Genomic DNA, 23,143 nt, shown 5'->3' on the forward strand with positions numbered 1-23,143 from the left:
CTTCAGTGTCTTGTACTAATACTCGACAGAGTCGAGTATTAGTACAAGACACTGAAGAAGTCTGCACATTGTAGACGAAATACGCGTATCTGTCAAGGATAAGCAAATAAAGTAGTGGAATTAAATGGAAAATACTAATCCTTCTCTCTCTCATTATACAGGTATTCCACTAAGACGCCCACATTCATCAGGATATGTGCTCAAGTTATTAACGAAATAGAAAGTCGACGAAGAGAATCGATCAATATTACTCGAAATAGTTAAGTTTTGCAATTCCTCCAACTTCGGTTAGCGCGAAAAGGGCAATACAAGTTTTGTTTATACAGGATGATAGGCCCTTCAAATGTTACGTAAGTTAGTGATTAATATAGTAATGGAGAATATGTCCCTTGAATTCTCGGAGCATTGAAAAATAAAACAAAAACGTAATTGCTTTTGTAAACAAACACGTCATTTGCTGATTTCTCGTGACTCAGAGCTCAATCTATAAAACTAACAACACAAACAGATAGAGGAATGATTCCTTTATCATTTGGTATAGTTTGTTCGAGAGATTGTGTTTTTATTCGCGAGAAATCAGCTATGGACGTGTTTGTTTACAAAAGCAATTCCCCCCAAATCTCAAAGTTCTCCGGATATGTGGTGGTATACTATAACGAAAACAGCTTGGTGCACAGGTAAACAAATGAGGCACGCGACGCCTCAGCGTCGGTGAGATCATCGCCGGGATCGAAACATAGTAACAACAAATCGAACGGAAACTCGTAATTGTTTTGTGATATAAGGAGCTCGGTGGCCTAGTAGCGACCGATTTTGCTTACTGAGCAAAAGACCGTGGGTTCAAACCCAAGCTCCTTCGCGCTATGTAATCGTTAGGACATCAATTCAGCATATCGTTTACCGAAACGAATCCTGCTGCAATCCCAACCCTTTTATTCAACATCCCAGTGATTTCTCGTGGAAGTGCAGAGGTGCGCTCGGCATTCATTAAAGCGAGTATTACGTCAACATATTCGTACCCATCCCCTTCTTGACCAGCATTCATACGTGGCTAGCGCTGGTATTGCCTAATTTTAGATGACCAGTATTTACACATCTAGGATGAATGCTAGTCCCAAGCAATGTCGATTGGTTCTCTGTGTTATTACATCTGATTAGCATTAGCATTAGCATTAGCATCGAACAAGTTGCACAGTATCGTAGGTGGTACTAATTCAAAACTATTAAGAGCAAGACGGATATCTATTACTGGACAGATAGTAAGTAGGAAATAATTACTATCTCCCAGATAAACACATATCCCTTTTCAACAGTTAAGGATTGTCCTGGCCACGTCCTTACAACTGGGAAAGGTATGTTAGGATAGGAAAGGTATGTTAGTCCAACATTTACTTAAGAGAGATGCTCTGTGTAATTACATCTGATCTGGCAATAAAAGAGCTGCAGAGTCAATCATGCTCATGCTCATCACTTATAATTTATTTTGAGGTACATAAGATGATCAAGGGTCTTCAAATAACCCTGGAGTTTAGAAAAAATCATGACTGATACAAGATCCGTAGTAACGAAACCATTCCAAACAGGTTCATTGAGATTATGCACCAGCATGTTTTAAAGCTTATCGGTATCAAAGATTTAAAAAATTGGTATTTATCGGTATTTACTATTTTAGTTAATTTTATATTTTTGTCGTTTTTTTCGAAAATTTTGACTTTTGGACTATGATCGGAAAGTTCTGGAAGAAAACTCCGGGGAATTTTTGAATTAGCTTCTGGAGGAAGCAACAACGTCCAGAGAAAGAAGCTCTACTGGAGGAAATTTTAGGAAAGTTCTAAGAGAAGTCGGAAAAACATCCGCGAAACTTCCAAGACATAAATTGAGAAACTTCTGGTGAAAATTTAAAGAAACTTTCAGAAGTTTGGATTTTACATTCGGCAGAAAAGTTCCTGAAATCGGAATTGAATTCCAGAAATAGCTATTTCCAGGGGAAACCAGAAGAAGCTCGAAACACCCTTCCAATAAAAGTAAAAAAAAACCAACTGGACAAAATTTTAGATCTAGACGAAAAAAATTTCTGGGAGAAATTTAATTGAAATTCCTGGAGGAGACGGAAGAAACTTTCTGGAGACGCTGGCAGAAACTTCCTAAGGTAGATTAGAATTTTTTTTGGAGGAAGTGGGAAGCCAGAGCGCTAACGGAACAGTCGAAAGAAACAAGGACATAATTCCGGAAGAAAGAGCTCTTGGGGGATGTTATAATGACCCAGACAATTTTTTAAATGGTCATAAAAGGAAGAAACTGAAGACCCCGCAATGCCCCTGAAGTTTTTTGGAACATTTCTGAAGTTCGCATTGAAGTTCTCAGCATTGAAGTTCTCTGATCTTCCCGATTTTTCTAATTTTTAAAAGTTATCGACACTGCCATTAATAAGCACGGAACTTCCCATAAAATGTTCTCACAATGAGCTAATGTTCATGTGAACATTGCTGAAGTTTTCGGAAATTGCCTGAGTCTCGTGGAACTTCTTTAAAATTTCTGCGATTTCCTTGAAATTTATTGATCTGCCCTGATGATCTCGGAGCTTCCTAAAGTTCTTTCAATTCTCCTGAAACTAAACTGTCCTGAAAACCATTAAATTTACAGAAGTTCTTTGGACTTTTAAAGTATCCAAATTATTTATGATGTTTCCTTAAGTTCACTGAAATTTCCGGGTTTTAGAATTTTAACAGAAGCTTTGAAACATTCTTTGATTTATCGAAACTTACTCAAAAGTCTGAACTTTTCTGAAGTTTCAGAACTTCTTAAAAGTTCCTGCAGCTAGTGTGGACCCTTAATCAAAATCTGAAAGCATCCCTGAAGTTCCGGGAAAGCTGAAAAAACTGGCGGGAGAAGATGGAAGAATCATACTAGCGAAGGCTGAAGAAGCTTCCAAGGGAAGTCGAAATAAGTTTCCGAGAGGATTCGAAAAATAATTAATGATGTAAGGTGGAAGAAAATTCAGGAAGTTAAATAATGTTTAAAATTTAAATTTAAATAATTTAATAACAAATTAATATCTTAATGTGGTATGATACCAGATTTTGGTATGCCTATGGTATAAACCTTGTTTCGATATTATTAGTTATCGATTTTTTTTGTAAAATATCAAATGAATACCATAATAACAAAATGTGATCTTTCAGTTTTTAGACAAAAACACCTAAAAGAGTTATTGAGTTGGTATTAGAAGACCTTCGAAATAACAAATTTTGGTATTGTGGCATCTAAAAAACCGTCTGTTATCCGTTTGATATTGAAATAACTAAATTATTTATTAGTTCGTTATTCGAAGAAAATTTATTTATTTATTAACATAAGAGGTTATTTTTGGTATTTTACATCTTATTTCAGCCTCACTAATACCATATTTAGGTTGCCAGTTATGCTATTTACATACCTAAATTTGGTATTAATAAGTTATTTTTTCCTGCTCGGGTACCAAAATTAATTAAGTGGAATTGAATGGAAGATAACTGCTGTTTTATTTAAGTATTCCACTAACAACCCAATTTCATTACTTTATCCATTTAAAGGGTGTCCACGATGAAATTGCCACACTATGAAATTGCTCTAACTTTTTAACCGTTGGGTACAATTTAATGAAAATTTGGGTGGATTTAGTTCATAGTGCATTATTTACATCCTGCAAGTTTTAAAGTCCTGTGATCAAAACTCGCGGAAATGGAGTCGAAAGAACAGCTCGTGCGTGATAAAATCTTGCGCATTCATCACGAGAACAAGGATCTCTCGCATCGTTCCATCGCTAAAACGTTGGGAATCGCGAATTCCACGGTGTCGCGAGTGATTAAGCGGTTCGAGGAACGGTTGACCACCGATCGGAAGCCCAGAAGTGAAGGAAAAAGTATTCCGTACAACACCAAAAATCACAACCGCGTAGTTGGGGCCTTCAACCGAAATCCGAACGCCTCCGTTAGGGATGTGGCTAAGAAGCTGCACCTAAGCCGAAGTTTTGTCCAGAAGGCCAAAACTAAGGCTGGGCTTCGAACGTTCAAGGTACAAAAGGCCCCTAATCGCGACGAGAAGCAGAACAAGTCCGCCAAAACCCGTGCCAGGAAGTTGTACCTCAACATGCTGACGAAAGTTGAATGCTGCATCATGGACGACGAAACATATGTGAAGGCCGACTTCAAACAGATCCCCGGCAACCTGTTTTTCACGGCCAAGGATAAGTTCAGCGTTCCGGAGCATGTCCGCACTCAGAAGATGTTCAAATTTGCGAAGAAATTCCTGATTTGGCAAGCCATCTGCACGTGCGGGAAGCGGAGTGCACCTTTCGTGACCCAGGACACGATGAACGGACAGGTGTACATAAAAGAGTGCCTCCATAAGCGGCTGCTTCATCTCCTGAAGGCCCACAACGTCCCAACAATCTTCTGGCCGGATTTGGCCTCATGCCACTACTCCAAGGACGTGCTGAAGTGGTATGCGGACAATAAGGTCAATTTCGTGCCGAAAATGTTCAACCCTCCCAACACTCCGGAGCTCCGCCTCATCGAGAAGTACTGGGCGATTATGAAGCAGCACCTTCTTAAACGACCTAAGGTAGTGAAGACAGTCGACGAACTGAAGAAAGTATGGGTTTACATGCAAAAAACGGTTGATTCACAGGTTGTGCAGAATCTTATGGCAGGGGTTAAGGCCAAGGTGCCGGCATTTGCGTATGGACTGTAAATAAAATACGAGTAAAATGGTAAAATTAAGTTTAATAGTTATTTCTCATCCCTGAAAATTTGATGGCAATCGGATGAAAACTCGAATTTTGCGAATCAATTTTGTGTGTGGCAATTTCATCGTGGACACCCTTTACATAATTGTCCTACTATTTGATCTACAGGAAGTCCTCAGTGGCGACACATGTCCAAACAAGTGCATAGATTTAAAGTGTTTTTATGTTACTTTATACGCGAGGTTTGCGATTTTCAGAGTTGGTTGGAAATGCTATCAAACATGAAGCTTTAGTGTGATAATAGTATATTACTTCAAATCTCCGTGTACATCGTACGGGTTAGACAAAGAAGTGTGCGTTTGACTTTGTACTGTCGCATTAATGACATTCGCTCATTTTCATTTACTATTCATACTGCCGTACTCTACCTACCCCCTTCTAAGACCATTCTCTAGCTAATAAATTATCACTATCAGCTTCATGTTCGATAGCATTTCCAACCAACTCTGAAGTCCATAGAGTTTTTGTGCATCACTTATAATCTGGTAAAGGAAATGCTAGTTTCTATATCCAATTTTCACAATGCCGTACTATAACGGAACTATCAACTCTATACTTACATCTCCTTATCTATCGTGTAAACTGTCCACTTTAAGTCTGCAATTTGATGTATATTTGATCTGAACTCCAAAATAAAGTGGACGTCCTAGAATATCTTAAACAAATTTCTTCCCGAGTATCGTTAGGTATTAGTACTTAAATAGGCGTATTCTATTGAAAATCGTTAGTAGGGGAAATAACTCTAGTGTTGGCCTATGGATCTAAGATTGGACCCATTGCTAAAAATCTGCTATTTATCAATTTTATCTAGATAAACGCGAGACGGTACTAATGGATATTTTTGGTCGCTATTGAAAATTTAATCGATTGCTGAATTTATGTATGGGCCCACATTAGGGGCATTTAGGCCGACATTACATCCATTTCCCCTATTTCCTTAAAATATGCTTTAGAAACAAATTGGAACTGAAATGATTAAAGCATTTCACATTCTTTGCGACGCGGTTTGGCAAGCAAGCTCGTGTTCAGCAAATGGCTGGCAAGGTGTCGTTACTGAGTTCCGTGATGATGTTTTAGAGAAAAAGTTTCTTCTTTTCAAAGATACATCTATTTGTCTGTGATATAATATTTTAGGTGATTTTTTCAGATCCTGAAATCATAAACAAAAAGCTACATAAAATCATATTTGCCTATATATTCATGTTGCCTGCCCAATATTTTCTCATTGGCGGCAATCTCTACTATAATTTTTCATTACACACACCCCTCAATATCGAGTTGTTTCGCATCATGTCCGTTCTCTGCAATACTACATCAATTACAATCCACTTTGACCGGTTGTAAAACACGACTTTTTCTCTCCACGGCACAGTGCACAATTACAGGAAAACAAAGGTACCATATAAACCTACACTGGAACGGGGCGAGAAGCCCCCCAGAGCGGTACACATTCAACGACAGCAAGCAAATGCAACTGATGGCACTTGGACTGAAATTTCGCAATACCTTAGCAACAACGACGAAGACCTGAACGGAAGACCCATATCGTTACGTAATTCCGACCTGGAGAAGCCGTTGGACGCGCTTCCGGATTCTAATTGAGTTGCCAAACTGTTCGGACTTCACATTGGATTTGCTACGACTCGGAAACGGTTGGAAATGGAGCAGCTGACGCAGAGGTTGTGGTACATTCTGCAACGGCTAAGCAGTGCCGACAGCATCACGATAAATCATTGCCCTCTCACGGAGCCTTGAAGAAATTCGCAACATCATTAATCAACATCACACATTCAGACACACACTCACAACATACCTAAGAAAAGTACCGGGTGTACGCTGTACACATGTTTTCAGTTCGGCTCCTTCGCCAAGTCAAAGTCATGCTGAATTAGCGAAAACATCCTAAAGCTCTCCAGAAACGATGTTCGCTCCGGTGTGTTGGATGCCCTGAATGTTTACAAAGTGGTCGCCTACGTCATCATGGATTTATGTACGTTTCACCACCAAGGAAGATCTCGTAAAAAAAATATGATCCAAAGCACTTGTTAGACAGCATCACCATCATCGTCAGCGTCCGTTCGATGAAAAGGGTATACGAAAATCTATTAAAATTAATGTTCTTTCATAAACTCCTAAACGGAACTAATTAATTTCGATGCTAAATTGTTGCCGACTGTGGGAGCGAACATAAATTTTCTCGAACCTGACGTTGGCAGCCATCGATTTTTTTTTGCACGCCATCAGGATTATATCGAATGCCTCCGCATAAGTGCTTGACATTCCGTTTCGTGGCAGAGGTCACGTACTTTAGAGTGACATCTTGTTGTACACTCCATCCCCCAGATATGCATTCCGGAACCAAGTTCGGCCCATCAGTATGTAACTCAACGACAACGTTCGACAGTTGGAACCATCTGATGCTGTTGCATTCGGCTATCGGGATACATCTGAGACTGCTGGAAAGGATTCCTTTTTTTCTTGAGATGACTGCGACGCGATCAAAGAAGAAGCAAACAGAATGCAGAACATGTAGGCACTGCATTTGTGACAGTTGTTGCTACAGTGCAATGCTTAAGATGCATGCGGAAAATGCAGTGCAGAATATTAAGTAAGTCAAGCCTGGGTGGGAGAATGTCGATTCGGAGTGCCTCAGCGTGGTTTTAACGGTAGGATTGGCTGCCGTAATTGCCGGAATTGAAAACCTTGTTTGACAACGAACGGAGAGAGCAAGAATGGGCTAAAGTTAGTTTTTAGTTTTTTGGTCTAACAGACAGGATTTTGTCAGAAAATCCTATCAATTGGTGATTTCCCTAAGAAGCCGTAAAAGTTTATTCAAGGATGACAAACTATAAATTTGGTACTAGCTTTGCAGGACAGCAACACCACGAAACCAATACTGGATGACGAATGATTTTATTTGAGGACATGGGTAAACGGTTCTTGTATATGTTTTGAGGAGTATTGGATTCTGTTATGCAAACAGTAAGGGAACTGGTAATATTTGAACGATGATTTTTGGCGTATGACTACGTCTTACTGGGGTGCAAATCAAAAAAAATGAGTAACGAAATAGTGTCAGGTTTTAAACGGTTATTGCTTTGGCCATATTTGAATAGATGTTAATTATTATCACACCATTTGATTTGATTTTATGTTAGGTATAAATATTATCAGCCTTTCCATAGCAAAAAGATATAGTGGTATTCAGAATTTCGTAAAAATTGGTAGTTTTGTTCTTTATCGCAAAATATCAAACCTGTATATTATATTTTGTCATTGGGGTGACCAGTTCGATGTGGTCCAAAAAATCGATGAAACAAAATTAGTCGTGACCATGTCGCTATAAATCTATGGAGACGCATGGTAGGTCGCATAGTCGCATAGGAGTATTGAGGGAAACCCCAAAACATGAAAACTTAAAAAAAATATAACTCAAAAACGAAAAAAAGTCATTCTTTGGTCACCCTAATGACAAAATAAAAAATACGAGTCTAATATTTTGCGATAAGGAACAAAACTACCATTCCTTCGGAAGGGGAAGTAAAGCCGTTGGTTCCCGGTTCATGAGTTGAGGAGTCGATAGATAGGGTCCAGCATTGGTACTCAGCACGGAAAACAAATCAAGGAAAAAAATGATCAATACTTCCAATTTTTACGAAATTCTGAGAAACACTGTTTCGTTTTGCTATGGAATAGCATGTATGTTATTCCTAGATCCCTAATTTTTCCCGATCGAGTTTTTAAGTCCTAGACGCATTCTATTTTTTATATCCGTGATCCTTCCACGTGGGAAAATTGCCCACGTTCCAGAATGATGAGTTTTTTTTTTCTTAGACTACGATCTGGAAAAGTTGTCTAGGTCCCAGAGTTATGAACATTTTTCTATGTTTCAGGTGTTACAGAAGTTTGTATTCTAGGGAGGAATGGAGCAAAGTAAAAATATCAGTCCGTTATAGCGACTTCAAAGAGAGAACGATAATTTTATTGAAATACTCATGGCTAACTTAGGTCTACATTTAGTTCTAGTCTGCAACTCTTCACATTGCTAAACGCATCGCTTTATCTATTCACTAGATCTTTATAATGTCCTAAAATTGTCCAAATTTGTCTAAATCCGTGACTTTGAACATTTTTCTATGTGCCTAAATGTTGCGTTCTCACCAATTCGCGATCTGCATCAAATATCAACTTTAAAGATTTATTGTTTAAAAAAAATCAATGTAAACAAAAGAGTGCAGAGTGAGGAAATGGAGGTTAGAATTGGACATTGCTCTTGCTTATCCAATTCATACTTATTTTTCGAGAATAAGTTTTATCGAAGTGGCAATTGTGATCAACGGAAGAATGGAACCATATCATTCCGATCAATTAAAGTCGCTATTGGTCACGTTTTTATTGTTTTAAACTCATTATTTGGTCACTATTTTTGTCACTAATACATCACATAACCACTACCAGAGGTACCAGACATGTTTTGCAGTGTCGGATACGCTATTTTGTAGTCTATGAAAGGGATTTCTAGAATTGTTGACTGCACTATCCTCTGTCAACAACTAACGGGAAGCATTTTATGCCTAATTTCAGACATATGTCGCCACAAACAACAGAAGGCGGCGCCTGTTGTGTAGTGGTAAGCGTGATTGCCTCTCACCCCAAAAGGCCTGGGTTCAATCCCAGTCGGGTTCAATGACCGAAAATCTATCAAACATAGAATACAAAAAACATGATTAATGTTTTGAGAAGTGTAAGTTTATGATTTTTTTGAATTTTAGGTACAGATATTGCTCAATCAATTATTTAAAAAATATATATATATCAGGGCTGGTCCCATCAGGGACCATCAGGGCACCTGATTGAAGTCTGATTGGATGGGGAGAGTGGGATTGCCAACTCTCTGTCGCAAACACTTCGTGGATAGAGGGCGGGCTCTTCTCCCCATCTATTGGGACGTTCTTCCCCACGATGGCTTGATTTGGTTTCTGGTTGTATGAACTTACTTCTGGACGGAGATTCTCTATCACTTCCGCGCGTTTCGCGTAAGTGTCTCTGCTTATGGGTCCGTCCCACCGTTTTTGGCATTCTATCATCATTTTTATTACATCAGCATCGTAGTCAAATGAAGTCAAACATTAGAAAACATTACGATTCTGATGTATTAATGCAAGGTAATTTTACCCTCTCCGAATTACATAAGACTTCGCATAATTGTTCACTAGCGGCAATGAACCAAGTTTGTGCTGAAATTTGGCCAATTTGGCTAACGCATCTTTTTTTCAAAATGGCGTACATAGCACGAAAACGGATCATCTAATCAAAATGACGTCTGAGACAAATTTATGAAAATAAAAAAAAGTTCAATATCGCAAAAGTTAGCATTTGTAATAAGCTTTCAAATAAGCATGAGTTAAAAAATCTTAAAAATGTACTTCTATTGGCACTGAAAATAAAAACAACTTTTTTTCATTTTTTGACAAAAATGTGCGATTGTTTTTCAGTGTATATTTTATTAAAAAGGCAACCTAGACGAACTTCAACAATATCTCAAAAACGATAACAGACACCATTCTGAGATTTTCATCGGCTAAAGATAAAAAGTTTTCTTCATCATTAGAAGAAAAAAATAATTATTCTGATAATGGGTTTGTCCTGATTTTCCTTGGGATTTTCCTCCACCGTGAAAATTTTCGTGGAAAACATTTTTCAGATTATATTGGTTATGGACTACTGATTTTTTTATCATTACATGGATTGCTGAGAACCATTCTCAGGGGCATCATTTTACAACAAAAGAACTATTTATATATTATTTGTTATAGCAACATTTTATGTTAATAACAACAAACATGAATAACCAAGGGCGTAGGCAGGGGAGTGCACAGTATTGAAGGAACTGGTGATATTTCAAACGAAAAGAAATCTAATTCGAGAAGGCAATAATTTGTTTTACTACACAGATAAAAATGTTTTGTAATTTTCAACTTCCAACTGGAGCAGGATTTTATATATAAAATTACATGTTTAACGATCTGGAATTCAATGAATTAAACCTGAAATTACCATGGGCATGTAAATTTAAATCGATGCTCGTTGAAAATTGAATTTTCTTCTTTTTATTATTCTCTTGGAGTTCTCCTTAAAAATTCCTTAGAATTCTCCTTAAAATTATTATGCAATTTTAGTCAGAACTCTCTCGGAATTCTCTATGGAATTACCTTAGAATCCTTCTCAGAATTCAGTTGGGAATTTATTTTGAATCCTACTCACGATTATATTTGGATTCTGCTCAGAACTACCTTGGGCTGCTACTAACGCTACTCCTGGAATCTGGAGTTCAACAGAGCTAACTTTAAATAAATCCTCAGATTTCTCTTCAAGTTTTCTGATAAGTTCGACTCTTGGAATTCTTCTCTGAATTCCCTTAAAATTATCACTAGAGTTCATGGAAAATTCACATCTAAGTTGAAACTTTAGCAAGTTCTTATAGGGTAGAGCGCTACTTCGTGTGTTCTTTGCTTATTTTTAGGAATAGCTTGATGCTTGATATGAGAATTTCTAACTTTCCTGAGAATGCCAGGTTATTTCAGGGAAAAGAAAAATTCCCTGAGGATTCCCGGTTGTCAAGGTAGTAGACACCCAAATTAAAAAGGCCAAAGGGCTAAGTCTAGGTACGTCATATAATATGTTATAAGTCAATTATATGATTGTGGCTGGTCAGTTCCAGATGCCTCTTAGATCAATCTCAGAGATCTTATGGATTAGGTTCAAAGGTTTTCGTCTTCTTTGGTTTGTTTTCCGTCGATCTTGATTTCCGTGCTGAGCACCAATGCTACCGACGCCAGGGAGGCAGCTCCCACATCTGGACCCTACCTATCGACCCATCAACTCATGAACCGGGGATCAACGCAACGGCTTTACTTCCCTTTCGAAGGAAGGCGTGATCAGAGATGTTATGCCACAGAACATCCCGGCGGCGCCGACTGGGATTGAACCTAGGCCTGCTGAGGTGAGAGGTAATCACATTTACCACTACACCACCGGCGCCGCTATTCAGAGGTCTTAATCTGTAGTTTATCAATAATACCTTTTAAAATGTATGATTGAACATCAGCGATCAGCAAAGGTCAAGCCCTTATGGGGGTTATAAGCATCATTCCCAGGAAATTCGGTGAGATTTAACGAACTGAGATCTAAGGCCTTACAGTCTAAGCCTAAAGACCTATTGCGTCAACCCCCCATGTTTTTTCGATCAACTCTAGAGGCCTTATGTGGTAATATTGTAAGTCTTATGAATCAACTCAAGAGCCCTTACCGATTGAGAAGGTTCATGAGTTATCTTCAGAGATATCAAGGTTAACTTTAGTCTTCTGACGCAGGGTTTCGAAGCTCTTACGAAGAGAAGGTTAAACAACCAGCTCTTGTGCACGCATGAGTTAAGCTCAGAAGCTTTATGAATAAGCTTTAGAGACTTAAAGGTCAACTCAACTAAGATTAAAAGGATAAGTTCTGAGGAGTTATGTTATGACTAACATTCGTGATTCCCAGATATCTCTTGGGGCAACTTTAGAGTGATGATTGGCTTTCACTCGATCCGTCTTAGTCTTGACCAATTGCGTTAGTTTATCCGGAATGCGTATTCATGCATTAAAGTCTGTATCCACAATAATCCGGACACATCAAAACTTAGGTAAAACACAAATTTCGCATTATATTTCAATTCTAGTTGTTTATTTCAGATTCATGGGATATGATTTACAAATTCACGAAGTCAAAATATAGTTATTCGGTATTTGCATAACATTTTCAAACTTTGCGCTTAACTCCATCCATTAGGGTTTGTACAGATTCCTCAGATGGCCATCTTTGTCCAAATTTGTTGGAAGTGTTTAATATCTTTGATTCCTTGTTTCTTTCCAGCAAGCTTCCGCTTCATCAGAGCCCAAGATCTCTCGATTGAACGTAACTATGGACAATTTGGCGGATTTGCGGTTTTTGGTACAATATTCACTTGATTTGCTCCGTACCACTCCATCACAGTTTTAGCATTGTGGCTTTTGATGAAGGGTGGCATTCGCTCCAGCAGGAACTTTTTCAGGTAAATTAATTGTGCCTGTAGAGACGAAAGATTTACTCTTTCGGCCACACGTGCATATTGCTTGTCAAATAAGGTTTTTTTTTTTGGGAAATTTCGATGCCTTCTTCGTCTTGAAATACTCAGCTGTAGCATTTTTGCAGAATAGAAAACCAGCCCTGGTTGCTGCTTGAAATCCTCCAGGACATAAGTTTCATCGTCCATAACAACGCATGAAAACTTCGTCAAATCGAGTCCATGATTTTGCTGTCAAATTTTGTTTGTCTTTGCGATTTGGAAGTGTTTTTACTTTATACGACTTAGCCCCAAACGCTGTTTTGATTTTTGGACAAACCATGCGACATTCCTATTTTACGAGCCACCGTTTGAACAGATAGATTCGAGTTTTCCTTCAATATCCTCTTTACCTTTCGGTCCATGACAGGACCAGCACGTCCAATGTTTTTATCACTTCTTGGTTTTCTTTCGACCGTCAAACGTTCCGAAAATGATTTGAGCACACAGTGAACAATGGATTTAGGTAAATCCAATTTTTTTTTGGAAAGTTCCCTTAAGGCCCAAACGCAATGTGGACGGAAGCGGAAAGGAAACGGAAAGTTTGACAGTTGTCACAAATGACATCACGATGCCTAGCCGAAGTCGATTTGGTTCCAACAAGTTTTCAATCCGACAAGTTGGCTTACTCAGATCGGGCTTTTCCGCTGCCGTTGCCGTTCCGCTTCCGCTGTCATTGCGCTTGGACCTTTATTGACAAGTCAGGATTTGCCTTACATCCGTACAAAATAGGCTCGCGCACTTGTTTTGTCATTCTTCGCCATCTTGAACACTAAACATGGAATGTAAACACCAATCATAGTCTTTTTCATCAATGACTTCCAGCTATGCTGCCGCTCTTCGCATGTCGGTCCCATAGTCGTTTTTGGCAAAATTGAGTTTTTCAATGCAAATGGTAGCTAATTACCTATATTTTCATAATACTGCATGAACTCAAAAAAATTATTCTCAAATAGTTTGGAATGACAGTCAAATTGGTTGTCCCATCACATAAGAAGCAATAGGCTGTTTTTATGCACCACCAATATAGAGGCGCTAGGCTATTATGAGAGGAAACGTCAACCAAACCGTTTGTTTACATCAAAATTACATTTTTTTACATCTCAAATTAATGCATATTTTCATGCATATCTTGCATATTTCCATCGGGAGGGGTCTTATTTTATTATTGTTTACATATTTGAACAGATGTACAGCTCAAATAACACCATATTAAAAACCTGGAAAATCATAACTGGGGAAGTTTTAAAAATCTTCACTTTTCTTAACAAAAAGATGTGGAAGCACCAGCCGGATCACTGCAAAATTGATACAGAAAACAAAATATTCCATGTGGATGATGGTTTCAAGCACCTACGATGGATAAATTAATCAAAAAAGGTAAAAAATATTTTCCTCTTCCTATGCTTCATGGCGAAAATTTCAGCCCTCATCACTTTTTTGATGGTTCCCCTATTCACCACCAGAGGCTGAAACGATCGGTTAGTTTCTACTGGATTCAAAACTTAAAACGCGATTTTCTCGGTTTGCTGATTTTCGTTATAGGACGGACATGCGAAGAGCGGCTGTATACCTCAGCGAAATTTTTCATTCCTACGTGCAATATTTCAAAAGTTACAGTGATTTGAAGGTGTCCGGATTAATGTGGACAGACCTTATCGGCTATGACTGGTTTAGATACACTACCAGTCATAAGTAAGGACTCGCTTGAAAAAAGTATTGCAACACTCATGTTGAATATTGCACCACCTTGATAAGTTTAGCATCACCCCACGTTTTCACATTCTCTTTGGGTGATGCTAAACTTTTCAAAGTGATGAAATATTCAATATGAGTGTTGAATTACTATTTTCAAGCGAGTCCTTACTTATGACCGGTAGTGTATCTAAACCAGTTATAGCCGATAAGGTCTGTCCACATTAATCCGGACACCTTCAAATCACTGTAACTTTTGAAATATTGCACGTAGGAATTCAATCCCGTGGGTTCAATCCCAAGTTCCTTCGCGTTATATGATCGTTAGGACATCATTTCAGCTTATCGATTACCAAAACGAACCCTGCTGCAATCCCAACCCTCTTACCCAATATCCCAGTGATTCCTCGTGGAAGTGCAGAGGTGTTTTCGGCTTCCATCAAAGCGAGTGTCACGTCAACACATTCCTACCCATTCCTTTCTTGACCTGCGTTCGGGAGCGACCGGCGCTGGTATTGCCAAGTTGTAGATCACCAGTTTTTACACATTTAGGGTGATTGTTAGTCCTAAGCATCGTCTATTGGTTTTCTGTGTAATTACAGCTGATCTGGCAATCACAGAGTAGCAACCGTGGGCGGTCAATGCTCATGCTTAATGGGTTATTTGAGCGATTATAAGTTTACTTTGACGATTTCAAGGCTGTTCGATCATTCCATGTCAAGACTTTTCAGCCTATTCAAAATATTTTGGTAATTTCACGGTAATTTTGGCATTTTAAAGCTGTACGCCAATTTGACATTGTTTTACCATTTTCGTTGTGTTTTTGGCATGAAATATTCGGAATATTTTTGGCATAATTTTTCTTGATTCTTGAGCTATTTTGGAACTTTATTGGAAAATCAAAGCCATTTTGAAATATTTGGTGTGTTTTGAGCCATTATTACAAATTTGTTTTAGATTTTTCTTAAGGTCACTTTGAAATTTTTGGCGTGTTTAGGACCATTTTGGAGTTTCAGGCCATTGTGACAATTTTGAGCTATTTTTTGCATAATTTTTCTTGCTTTTAAGCCATTTTGACATGGAATTTTTTTGGGGTTTTGAGGCCATTTTGGAATTTTAAGCTAGTACATTTTGACATGTTTGGACCATTTTCCCGTTTTTGGTTCATTTAGACAGTTTTACACGAATTTTGGCGTTTCCTGGCTATTTTCGAATTGTAAAACCAGTTTGAAAAGTCTAGACCATTTTGTCATTTTTAGACAGTTTTAGGCGGGCCAACACATTTTGATTTTTTTTTTTCAAACACTTTGGAAAGTCCATTTTGACATTTTTCGTCAATTTTTCTCATGTTTTTGGTTTATTTTGACAGTTTTTTTTACGATTTATGGCGTTTCCAGTCTTTTTTGGCAATTTTAAAGCCAGTTTAAAAAGTCTAGGCCATTTTGTAATTTTTCGATAGTTTTTGCCGTGTTTTGAGCTATTTTTTTTCCACCAAAATGGAACAAAATCCGAGAAAAATGGTCCAAAAATGTAAAAATGGACTTTTCAGAGTGTTTGAAATAAATCAAAATTGCCCAAAACAAGCCAAAAACTGTCCCAAAATGATCAAGCCTACACCATTTTTCTCGGATCCTAGCCAGTTTGATTTGAGCCTAGACTTTCAAACTGGCTTTAAAATTTCAATGTAGCCTGGAAACGCCAAAAATCGTATAAAGCTGACTCAAAAAACGAAAAAAATGCTTTAACTAATCATATTTTTATTACTTCATGCGTGAAGTTAACGATTTTACATAGTTGGAGATGCTTAACGTCAAATATCTTAAGGACTTGAAGTGGACATTTTATACGATACTTGATGAGATGAAAGTATAGAGTTGATAGTTCAGTTATAGGAAACGCCAAAAATCGAGCAAAACTCAAAAACCAATTAAATGGTACAAAAATGTCAAAACGGACTTTTTAGACTAGCTTTAAAATTCCAAAATGGCTTAAAACACCGAATATTGTCCATGTCAAAGAGAGAAAACGAGAAAAATTGAGCCAAAAAAGGCTCAAAAATGTCAAAATGGTCTTCACTTTCCGAACTTCCAGTACAAAATTCAGACCATTTTTAGCCTTTTTTCAGGTCAGTTTTGGCGTTTCCTACCATTTTGAATCGAGGGGGTTAGAAGGAAAGGAGTGTAAGTGACTTTGATCGACTCTCTTCATCGACTTTCTCTTTTGACCACAGCCACATAAACAGATTTTGCGCTATTTTTGCCACATAGTTTGATAAAGGAGGTGCTCATCTAACATCCAGAATGGCACACGAATCAAGGAATGTGTTTGCAGCTGAATTATTAACGAGAGAGAAAGTCGATGAAGTGAATCGATCAAAGTCACTTACACCCCTTTCCTTCTAAAGGCCGGCGCACAATGCATACGTTTTCGGGTTTTTTGACAGATAATACATGGGCTTACTGTCAAAGAACCTGAAAACGTATCTATTGTGCGCCGGCCTTAATCTCCTCAATTGTTAAATCCAGTTAGGAATGTCGAGGCCATTTTTGACATTTTTGGATCCTTTTTTGGTGGTTTGAGGACCATTTTGTCGTTCATGAGAGGTGTCGTTTTCAAGATTTTGAACAATTGTCTGGCGGTTTTCGTGATTTTAGGTTAGATTAGGTTAGATTTTAGGTTATTTTCGAAGCCTTTTCAGGCCATTTTATGATTTTAAAACCGTTCAGCTGATAACAGGACAGCTAGGCTATTGTGGGGCCAATTTTATTTTTTTTTCGTTTTAAAGGTTAAATAATTGGTGGACTCAAGAATACTTTGAGCGTTGTCAGAGCATTTTAAAAAAGCCATTTCAGCGATTTGAGGGCATTTTTGCGAATTTAGACCTTTGTCTGCATTTGAAAGGTATTTTGGCCCGAAGTCCATAAACTATCTTTGTGATGCTACTCATGGATAATTCTTTCAGAAATTTCGGATAATTTTGGCACATTCAAAGCTGTTTTAGAGAAATTTTGTCGTTTTTATCTTTTAGACTTGTTTGTTATTTTTTCGTTCGTCCAATTATGGCATTTTTATGCTTGTTTTTCAAAGCCATTTTGTGAGATTTTAAGGTCATACACATGTGCATATTGGTGGCTTATGAAATTTATCAAAGTGCGTCACAATCGACAAAAGTTTGCGAACCCTGAGTTAGATTATAATGTTCAATACTTTATCCGACTCATACGTACCCATGAGATAGTTATGACCTCAGCAAGAGTATATTTAGGTATAAGTTCTATAAACAATTCAACAACTCTGGAACGGTCAACGAAAATTAAAGTTTCATTAAGATATGTACAAGAAGAAAATCATACCGCATGGTATTATTTCCATCGAATTGTAATATTATACCCATCGTTGTTGCTACCCCCCAGATTGTCACGTCATATTCTCTCCAACCTTTATAGAAACTGAAACCAAACTTCAATTTACATACCATCGCATATAAGGCAGCAACCTACATTGGCCTGATGAAAACAATCAGGTGATATTTAAACGGCTCCCAGCGAGAGCAAGAGAGAGAGAAAAGGAGAGGTACGAGGAACAATAAATAGCGCAGCAGGACACAAACAAGACACCAATACCACCAATAGCTTCTAGACCGAGAGCGAGAGAAACTCGCTAGCATAGAGCAGGACCGGAAGGACGAATGTCCTGATGGTAAACGATGATGGTATTGGTGATGGCGATAGTAAAAACGTTGGATCATATGATTACGCATTGAGATTCACTCGTATTCTCCGAGCAATGGGAGCGAAACGAGGTAAAATTGATAGACGTCAAAAAATTGATACATATTAATAAGGAATGTAGCAGGTACGAGAAATCCAACTGGACAGCGATGCAAGGCCACTTACCCCATAAACCAGTCCACGGTGTCGCGCAGATATTCTGGAAGTCGCTCCAGTTTGACGGCTTTTTCTAGCTCTCCGGGTCACTCGGCGAAAATTGGCTCAATTTACCAACAGTACCACCACAGCAGATTCGTTTCTGCTTGCTTACGTTTTTATGTTCACCTTCTTCGTGCTTCACCCTCCTGCTACTACCACTTATCCTACTTCTTCTATTCTGCTGCCTAAGAAATCACTTGCTTTTCTCGATTTTGGCTTTCGCAACTCTTCTTTCTTTGCCTGAAATTTACACCAACGTCGTCGTGGTCGCGTCGTCACAACACAGACGTCGTCGTCGGTCGGATCTCGTTGCTGTTGCCACTCACAAAAAAAGTGCTGAGAAATACACTCTTATATAACAACGCACCACTTGGCTACTTTTCGTTTCCTATTTTCCCACTTTACTTCGCCTAGCAGTAGTTTGATCGAGGAAAAGTGCAACCGATTTTCCTTTTCCGATGTTCTTCTACACACACGGACACTTTTAGTAGACACTTTTTCGCTTACGATTTCATAATCTAGCCACAAACTGCAACGGCACTCTTTCCTTCTAATATTGGGACGAAAACAACATCAGCTAATTGCAAGTGTTTCCACGCAACAACAAAAATCGACTTGGGTCGAGAACACGAGAAGATTCTTCCTCCGGAGAGCGATGAGAGATTCGTCGTTCCAGCGCCGGACGTTTCCTCCGAACTGCTACTGCTGCCGCTGCTGGTTCAGATTCATTGATTTTTTTTTCTTTTTGACGTTTCGGGTATGTGCCTCCAGCCACACGAGGAATGTGGTAGCCTAGTTTCGCTTCTATGCTTTTTTTCGGGGGTGGCACCGTCAGGACGAAACGGTAAAACAGAAGGATACCGTAGAAGGAAATCCAGCGCACACACTGGCAAAGCCCCAAGGAAGAACACCCCCCTCGTTTGGTTCGCCTTACTTCTAATCACCACTACCACCACCAACAAACCGATCGACTACTGTCACACTATTGTAATAGTTTAGCAGAGGATGACTTTTGCTTTCTTCTTTTTTTTCCGATTGTGGGGCGTCTTTTAAAAATAGTAGCGCTCTCCCTACTTCACACGCCAAGGCAAAAGGGAAAAAACGGATCGAGATTCTTCTTTACTAGCAGCAGTCGAATTTTCCAAAATTGGAACGCACTCTTTCGAAATGCGACTCAACGACGAACGACGGATGTCACTCTTACGTTAGTTATTTTTTTTTATATTTCGTTTTCTCGAATTGTGTCGGGAAACAACAAAACACCACCAAAAGCTAGGCTAGGCACAAGTGTCGTCTGCTGGGATGATGACGGGAAATTTTCCCTGCTTCCGATTCGTTTCTTTTTTTTTATTGTTACGGTGCTCCTTGTTTTCCCGTGTCGTTTTGGGTAGGACTTACACAACATACGAATTTTTCAGCACGCTCTCTCGCGATTGCGTTACTGTTATTGTTGTTGTTGTTGTTGTTGTTGCTATTATTGCTGACCAACGTTTTCCTCTCGCAATCACTGGCTCTCAGTTCTCACGGGACGAGAGCAGTTTTGGCAGCGCGTTTGGGAAAATTGGAAAATTCTCGCACTGCGCGTGCATTACCGATGTCACACACTGTGGGCCGAATCTGAAAACATACGAAAAGAAAAGTGATGGTCAATAAGTTTTCGCTCAGGGTCATAGTCATTATGGCTCAAAATGGAATGCGGGGTGTTTTTTGTGTAATTGCCAATAATGTTCTACAGGGAAACAGGGCGACGAAAAATGTTTAAAAGGGGGTCACACTAGGCCAAATGAGCCATAAGCCAAAGTTTTGACAGTTACAGTAACAGGGCAGGGGAAATTTGATCCGCGAAATCCGCAATTTCTCAAAAGTAATCCGCGACTTCAAATACTAATCCGCGACAAATTAAAAATTGTATTCATTGCTTAAAAATACCATTTGTATTACTACTACATGGCATTTCAAACTTATAGCTTAGAGCATATTAGCATTTTGCCTGCTCTCAATTTAGTGTTGTTTGAAGCACTTCCACATTTTAATTGAGAACTGCCCAGCTGCAGGGGGTCTCGTTTGTACCTTTTGAAAAATATTAATAATGTATAATCTTCAGTTATTTATGTTCTTGGTAGTAAAAATTCCGAGTATTTAGTGAGCGTAATAAAACACCCTCACATTATAAGATTCTGTTGAATAAAAGCGGTCTGAAACTGAAACATTCTTTTAAAACATTTATGCATTTTAATTTGAAATGCAAATTAACTTGAAAACGATTAACAGTCAAATCCCAATAAGAAAAATGGTGCATAGAACGAATCAACATATAATAAATTTAAATTGAGGTGTTCATTTTTAAGAACTATAATACGGAGTATTTCAAAACAGTTTGGGGAATTGGGAATTGAATTATGATTTTCGAGGATAGTTTCAACAAAATTTTGAGGAAAATTTCTAATGAATTCTAAGGAGTATTTCAAGGATATTCCGGTAATTTTTTAGAAAGTTCTAAAGGAAGTTCGAGTTATGAGGAGCATATCAAAGAATTAATGAGAGTTCTGAGCAGAGCTAGAAAGGTGTTCCTATGGTAATTCGACGGTAACTTAAGAAGATTACTAATTGCATGCTGAGGAAAACTCCTAGTGAATTTTTCAGGAGTATTCTTCGGGAAATTGCTACAATTATTAATAATATGAAGAGCATTGAAAAGTGAATTCTAAGTGGTTTGCAGAAGATTTTCAAGATAATTATGGAGGAAATTATAAGAGAATTCAATTGTTCCATAAAAATTTTGAGATCCTCGACACAAATAGGATCAAGATTCAAGGTTTGGGGAAAAATTTTAATTCTGATGCTTAGATTTTTAAGATTTGATTCTTAGAAAATTATATAATGCTGGGTTTAAACAAATCAAAAAAAAAAACTACAAGGGACAGTCCTATACGATTGTACACAATGTTGACGTAGGACTACGTGGTCTTATATAATAAATCTTATTTGTTAACTGCAGCAGGAGCTTGTGTTTTGTGTAGGCATAGAAATTTGAGCGGGGTTCTCTCTGTTTATACTCTTTAGTATGACGCGCTTGACATAGATCTCACGAAGAGCTACTGATTCCGATCAATAGCGGTGCGGCTTCTTCCTCCTTCTATGGATGCTCATGTGGGCTGCAGCTCACTGCTTGCAGGCAGTCTTTCGTTGTGTACTGAAGAACACCACCGAATAAACACCGTTTGGTGAGACCGGATGGAATTCAAATTTGAAATCTGGGTTAGGGAAATCGTGTTTCGCAGGCAATCGGTGATAATTTTAATTATCTTAGCAGCAGTTACACATTCGTGCAATTTTCAACAGTAACATTTTGAAAACTGGTAAAGTCTTAATTTAAATAGATTCGTAGAAAAAAATCCTATCGATTGGCGCATTAAGAATTAAAATTCAACATCTCTGGACCAAATCAGACCACTTTCATACCACGACCGACTTTGGTTTTTGAAATTGCACCCCAATGTTGCTTTAAAGTACATGGTATGTTAGATTTAAACGTATCTAGATAGAGCTGGAATTAGGCGTAACAGCTTTTGTTAACAATGACTTCTCTCGATGATTTTAAGGAATTCAAGGCACGCCCACGCAACCCAACATTACCGTCGGGTAGGGGAAGTCTTACCCTACCTGATGGTGATGTTGATTTGCGTACGCGAGCCTTGACTTCCATGACATCATCGAAAGAAGTCATTGTTTACAAAAGCTGTTACGCCCTAATTCCAGCTATATCTTGATATGGGAACTGACATCCGATTGATGACCTTAAACAAATGTCAAAAAAAAATACTCTTTTACAAATTTATGGTGTTGGGTAAAAATCAACCAAATTTTGCGATCAATAGCGGTGCGGCTTCTTCCTCCTTTCACAGTTCAGTGAGACCGGACGGAATTCGATTTTGAAATCTGTGTTAGGGAAAGCGCTTTTTTGCAAGATAATTTTGATCACCATTGCACCAGTTGGACATTTGTGTTATTTTCAATAGTGACCTATTGAAAATTAATAAAGTGTTCATTTTAAATTTCCAATCGATTGGCTTGTTTAGAATTAAATCCATCCGCTATTAAAAGAGTTATATGTGATCAAAACCTGATCACTTTTCGTAACGCGGCCGATTTTTTTTTTAATTGCACCCCCAATATATTGCTGAAAGACGTAATCGTACGTCGAAAACACCTCAAGATCTCCAAACTATCCAGCAGTCCAGACCCTGAATGCTCAATAGGCCCAAAAAGGTTCTGCACGATGTCCCGACCCACTATATGAATCCGTGAAGCCCCATTAAGTCCCCGTGAATTAGTAATGCATAACCTTTTAGTGACTTGCTCACTTTTGTCAAGCCATTTACTAAAAGGTCCAGTCCTAGGGGCACGCAATAACCTTTAACTCCAACGCAGGCAACGGCTGTAATTAAATTAATTCCATTGACTACTGATTTAATTACATTAATTACACAATGTGTAGAACATTAACTACTTTTTAACTCCATTAATTACAGTTGAAATTTCGTAATTACAGTACATTAATTACATTTTTAATTACATTAATTACGGATC

At 38.3% G+C, this 23,143-nt stretch overlaps 1 protein-coding gene across 1 annotated transcript in view; it reads right to left on the reverse strand.

Annotated features, from left to right (window-relative positions):
* Window positions 1-23,143, reverse strand: part of Mob2 (MOB kinase activator 2) — a 475,874-nt gene that overhangs the window by 443,176 nt on the left and 9,555 nt on the right. The window contains exon 2 of the mRNA XM_065228651.1: window positions 18,521-20,170. Coding sequence (XP_065084723.1) covers window positions 18,521-18,525 — 5 coding nt within the window. The 5' untranslated portion in view covers window positions 18,526-20,170. The remainder of the gene's footprint in view (window positions 1-18,520; window positions 20,171-23,143) is intronic.

The sequence above is a fragment of the Ochlerotatus camptorhynchus genome, unplaced genomic scaffold (assembly GCF_037179485.1).
Source record: "Ochlerotatus camptorhynchus isolate MF236.1 unplaced genomic scaffold, CSIRO-AGI_Acam_v1.1 ptg000299l, whole genome shotgun sequence".
In the NCBI taxonomy this organism is placed as follows: domain Eukaryota; kingdom Metazoa; phylum Arthropoda; class Insecta; order Diptera; family Culicidae; genus Ochlerotatus; species Ochlerotatus camptorhynchus.